At 54.6% G+C, this 4,731-nt stretch overlaps 1 protein-coding gene and 1 non-coding gene across 2 annotated transcripts in view; one reads left to right on the forward strand and one right to left on the reverse strand.

The window, feature by feature from the left end:
- Positions 1 to 1,149, reverse strand: part of POLG (DNA polymerase gamma, catalytic subunit) — a 27,785-nt gene extending 26,636 nt beyond the window's left edge. The window contains 1 exon segment of the mRNA XM_007470519.1: positions 527 to 1,149. Within this exon segment, the coding sequence (XP_007470581.1) occupies positions 527 to 1,149 (623 nt within the window).
- Positions 1,150 to 2,476: 1,327 nt separating this feature from the next.
- On the forward strand, positions 2,477 to 2,549 carry TRNAR-UCG (transfer RNA arginine (anticodon UCG)). Its single transcript has one exon. It is a non-coding gene; the product is annotated as a tRNA-Arg (tRNA).
- Positions 2,550 to 4,731: the final 2,182 nt, after the last annotated feature.

The raw sequence follows: 4,731 nt of genomic DNA on the forward strand, positions 1-4,731 counted from the left end.
GGTGTTCCCGAGGGGAGTGGGTATTTGGAAACACTGAAATGGGTCGGGGCGGCGAGGATTTGGTCTGGCATTTAAGGGAGCAGCTGGGGATGCTGAGTGTCTTATACTGCCTGGGCCATTCCCGCAAAAGGTAGGTTTCTCCTGCTCAAAATTACCAATAGCATCCCCAAATGCAAACACTGTTCAAATATCTTGGACTAACTTCTCAGGAAGCTACTAGGGCAAGAGGGAAGGCACCAAATCAAGGTGATCTCAAGTGGTCTCCCAGTCAGTCTCAAGTTCAACACACGTGATTCTCTGCACAGCCCCTATCACCACATGACATTTGCTTGGGTGTTGGTTACTACCCATACCTTCCTACCAGAAAGTAAGGTCTGTAAATGCTGGGGTCAAGGCTTGTTTTAGTTCACCACTGAGTCCACAGTCCCTGGAAATCCACCCACCAAACACATAGTGGGAGCTCACCAAACCATTAAGCTGGGGCCCCCACATGTGCTCAAGTCCCCTGATCCCTGCCCGTACTCACCAGGCCGAGGGGGATATGGCCACCGCCAATGTGGGGCAAGTTCCCTCTGCCAAGCAGACCTCCACGTCGAACACCAGGGCCCGCTCCTCGGGGATGGCCACGGGTTCGGCCTCCCCCGCGGGGCCGTACCGGGTCCAGCCCTCCGCCCAGGCCCAGCTCGGGGGCCGGGGGGCCAGCTGGGCCTGCAATAACAAGTTGGCCGCCTCCAAGTAGGGCAGGGTCTGCTTCTGGGCCAGGAGGCGGAAGTGCTGGTCCAGGCTGCCCCCGTAGAGGGGCGGCAGGCGCAGCTCCACGTCGGGCAAGGGCGCGGCCGGCTGCCCCCAGAGCCCGTGCTTCTGCAGGTGCTCGACGCTGCGGCGCACCGCGGCCTCGGCGGGCATCTCCCCGCCGTGCCCGAAGATTTGCTCGTGAAGCCCTCTCGAGAGCATCTGGATGTGCAAGGGGTTGTGCCGCAGCTGCCCGCCCTCCGAGGACGGCACTGGCGGCGGCGGCGGCGGCGGCTGCGGCTGCCCGTCGCTGGGGACGGGGCCGGAGGCGGAGCTGGAGGCCCAACGCCCCGGAGCTGGAACCGGCCCTGGCCCGACGGTGGCGCCGGCCACCTTCCTCCAGAGCAGGCGGCTCATGGTTGGTGCAGGGAGCCCCCCGCTGGGAGTCAGCACACCTGGCTTTGGGCTCCAGCTTGGCAGCTTCTACTGGCTGAGAGACGTGGAGAGAGACACGTCCTGTCTCTGTTTTCCTGTCAGTGAAATGGTTCTGACCATGCCTGCCTTCCACCCACAAATCCTAAAGGAGACAGATGACATACAGTGTTACTAACGACACACGTAACATGAGTGATATTAACAGCTATCATTCCTTGAGCATTTTCTGCGGCCCAGGCAGTGTGCCAGGCGCCTTTAGGTACATTTTCTCGGTGAATCATCCAACAACCTTGGGAAATAGCAATACCCCTCCTAAGGAAAACTAAGGTTCACGTAAGTTCATCAGGGAAGGTGGTTAAGAGGGCAGACTCTGGATAGGAGGACGCGGGTTTGAATGCCGGCTCTGGCTCTTACGAGACGTGTGACCTTGGGCAAGCTCCTTAGGCCCCAATTTCCTACTCTGTAAAATGGGGTTACGGATTCTACCTGTCATACAGGGCTGCTGTTTGGGTGACACAGGGCGAACACGCCGCGCGGCCCGGCCTTCGGCAAGTCCTCGGCAAATGGTGGCGGCCGTTATCGCGACCGCCGCAGCCCGAGGGCCTAGCGCCTTTAGGAGACAGCGCCCGGATTCGAACCCGCCAGGTGGGCCGCCGTCCCGCGGGGCCCCGACCCACGCCTGAGCCCGGGCCCAGCAGGCCGAGGGCGCCCTGCAGGGGGCGTCGGCAGCAGCCCCCGCGCTCCCGGCCGCCGGCCCGCCCGACCGCTAGCCTGAGCCCGGCGGCCGCGCCGCGGTGCGCCCTGGGACCAGCCTCCGCCCAGCTCAGCGCCTCGCTCCCTGACTGGAGAGGGAGGGGCCGCGCCGCCGCTCAGGGACCAGCCTTCCCCCAACGCCGAACCCGCCGGAAACCTCAGTCCGCCCGGTGCTTCCTGGTCTGCGGCTCCCGACCCCAGGCCGGCGACGCGGCGTCTCCCTCCGCGCGGCCTATGCAGCCTTGGGGTGGCCTGTGGCCTGCACCAGAGCAGTCCGCCTCGCTGGCAGCCGCAACTTCCCGTCTGCACCCCGCTTACTCCCGCCGCCACCCGAGAGGCAAGAGGGAGACTCCCAGCGCGACCAATAGGAGAGCCAAAAGTGGACCGGTCCGCCCGCGGGGTGGGGAGGAAGGACTTCCGGATGGGCCTTCCCTGAAGAACTCTGGGAACCAAGGTCCAACCTCCCCTGCTCAAGAAGCAGATGGATTCGTCCTGGGCAAGCCGGTGGGCGGTAATAATACTTTTTAGACTGTCCAAAGATAGTGAGCCGTAAGGCGGCCGCGTGGCCTAATGGATAAGGCGTCTGACTTCGGATCAGAAGATTGCAGGTTCGAGTCCTGCCGCGGTCGGGGGAGTTACTTATAGTTTTTGCCTTATTCCTTCTTGGGAATTAAGTACTGGAATACTACGAAACGCTGTCGCCGATTACCACCCCACCTGGAAGTCTGGGAACACCAAGATCTGCCGAAGTAACTACCCCCACACTCCACACCCAGTATGTCCCACTGAAATTGCTCCCTTACTTGACCTGGGGGCGGGAGTGGTGGTACTTTTCTAAAATGTACCTTCCGGGCTCATACCCCCACGCTGTTAGAGTGGGGCGGGGGGATCCTACGCGGAACCCCCGATTTTAAATCAACTGATAAGTGGGAATAACAGAGATTCACGTTTGAGGGGAACACCCTCCCTCTCTTCATCCTGGGCAGTTCTAATGGGTAAAAATACTGCCTTTCGTGGAACCCGATCTGCTGCCCGGTAGATTAAGCCCTCGCCCCGGCGCGTCCGCCTCCCCCGCGCCTGAGGAGCTACCAGAGGTTGCCTTCCAGTCTTTGCGGGCTCCTATCTCTGCATCCACCTCCTGTTGCTCCAGGTGCCTCTGATAAACTGCAAAGCGCCGCAGAATAAGGCCCACGTGGATAACGAGAGCCTGGGAGTTGGATCCTGGAGACCCAGGAAAGCGAGGCTCAGAGAGATTTGAAACAGACCTGAGGACACACAGCTGACTAGGGACAAAACTCAGGCCTCACAAAAAGTGGGCGCCCACCTCCCAGGCCGTGCGTGTGCCAGGACACCGTGAACTGACTTGAGAAACCGACTTCGGTATTTTTCAGGGGTGTGGTTTGGGGATACCCAGGGAAACACACTCCTTCGCCTGTCCTGCGGATCCCGCCCAGAGAGGCGGAGAGAAGCCCCAGACCAAGGCTTGTGAAGGTTGCACTGGCGTTGAACCTAGATCCTTACATACATTTCCCTTTTCTTAAAGTATGAAATATTGTTTATACATTGTTCTAGATGTATTTAATATACACACAAATGTATGTTTTTTCTTTCTTTTGGCAAAAAATACAAGCAAATGAAAATTCAGCGTCTTAAAATCTGGGCTTTTTCACATAACCTTGTACCACTGATATTTAACAAAATGCCGAGAGAAGAGGTTCTCAGTTTAAATCAGGGGCTCCCTAAATGGGGAAAACATTTTCATTATTTCTTCTAATCTCCTACTGCAATTTAGCATTTCCTTCAATTATGAGGTTAGGCTACCAGCCACAGTAGTATCAGCAGCACCTGGGGCTTTGTCCCCAGTAGCAATCACAGATATGTCCATGACACATTACAGTTGCTGCAGATTTTTCAAAATATTGTTTACACTCATCTGTACTTCATTTCTTCTTTTTTTTAAATTGGGGTATAGTTGTTTTACAATGTCGTGTTAGTTTCTACTGTACAGCGATAAGTATCCCCTCTTTTTTGGATTTCCTTCCCATTTAGGTCACTACAAAGCACTAAGTAGAGTTCCCTGTGCTATATAGCAGGTTCTCATTAGTTACCTATTTTATACATGTTAGTGCATATATGTCAATCCCAATCTCCCAGTTCATCCCACCCGCCCCCATTTCCCCCCTTGGTGTCCATACATTTGTTCTCTACATCTGTGTCTCTATTTCTGCCTTGCAGACAGGTTCATCTGTACCATTTTTCTAGATTCCACATATATGCATTAATATACAGTATTTGTTTTTCTCTTTCTGACTTACTTCACTTTGTATGACAGTCTCTAGGTTCCTCCATGTCTCTACAAATGACCCAATTTCATTCCTTTTTATGGCTAATATACACTCATCTGTACTTCCGAATAACAGTGTGGTAGGCCACTGCCCTGATCTCCTTATTCATGAGTTAACCAAAAAATTACATATTATATCATCTATTTGTTTTTTTCTAATATTTCATTATCTTTGTTTTCCTTTGTAATCCTATGTGTTTTATGCATTTAAAAAACATTATTCTTAGAAGGTGTCTATGGTACAAAAAAGCTAAGCTCTCTTGCCCTACCTGAATGTCACTTCCGGGGATGGTGTTGCTGGACCTGCCTGATATCCATTAAGAGAACAGCCCTCCCCATAGGTTCAGTGTCAGGAAATGTCCAGCAGAATGCCTGCCCCTCCCAGAAGGTACTTCAGGCCAGTCTGATACCCTGGCCCTGGAATTAGAATCTTCAGCAAGAATAAAACTGATTGACACTGATTCCTG

Source organism: Lipotes vexillifer, unplaced genomic scaffold (assembly GCF_000442215.2).
Source record: "Lipotes vexillifer unplaced genomic scaffold, Lipotes_vexillifer_v1.1 scaffold412, whole genome shotgun sequence".
Lineage (NCBI taxonomy): Eukaryota > Metazoa > Chordata > Mammalia > Artiodactyla > Lipotidae > Lipotes > Lipotes vexillifer.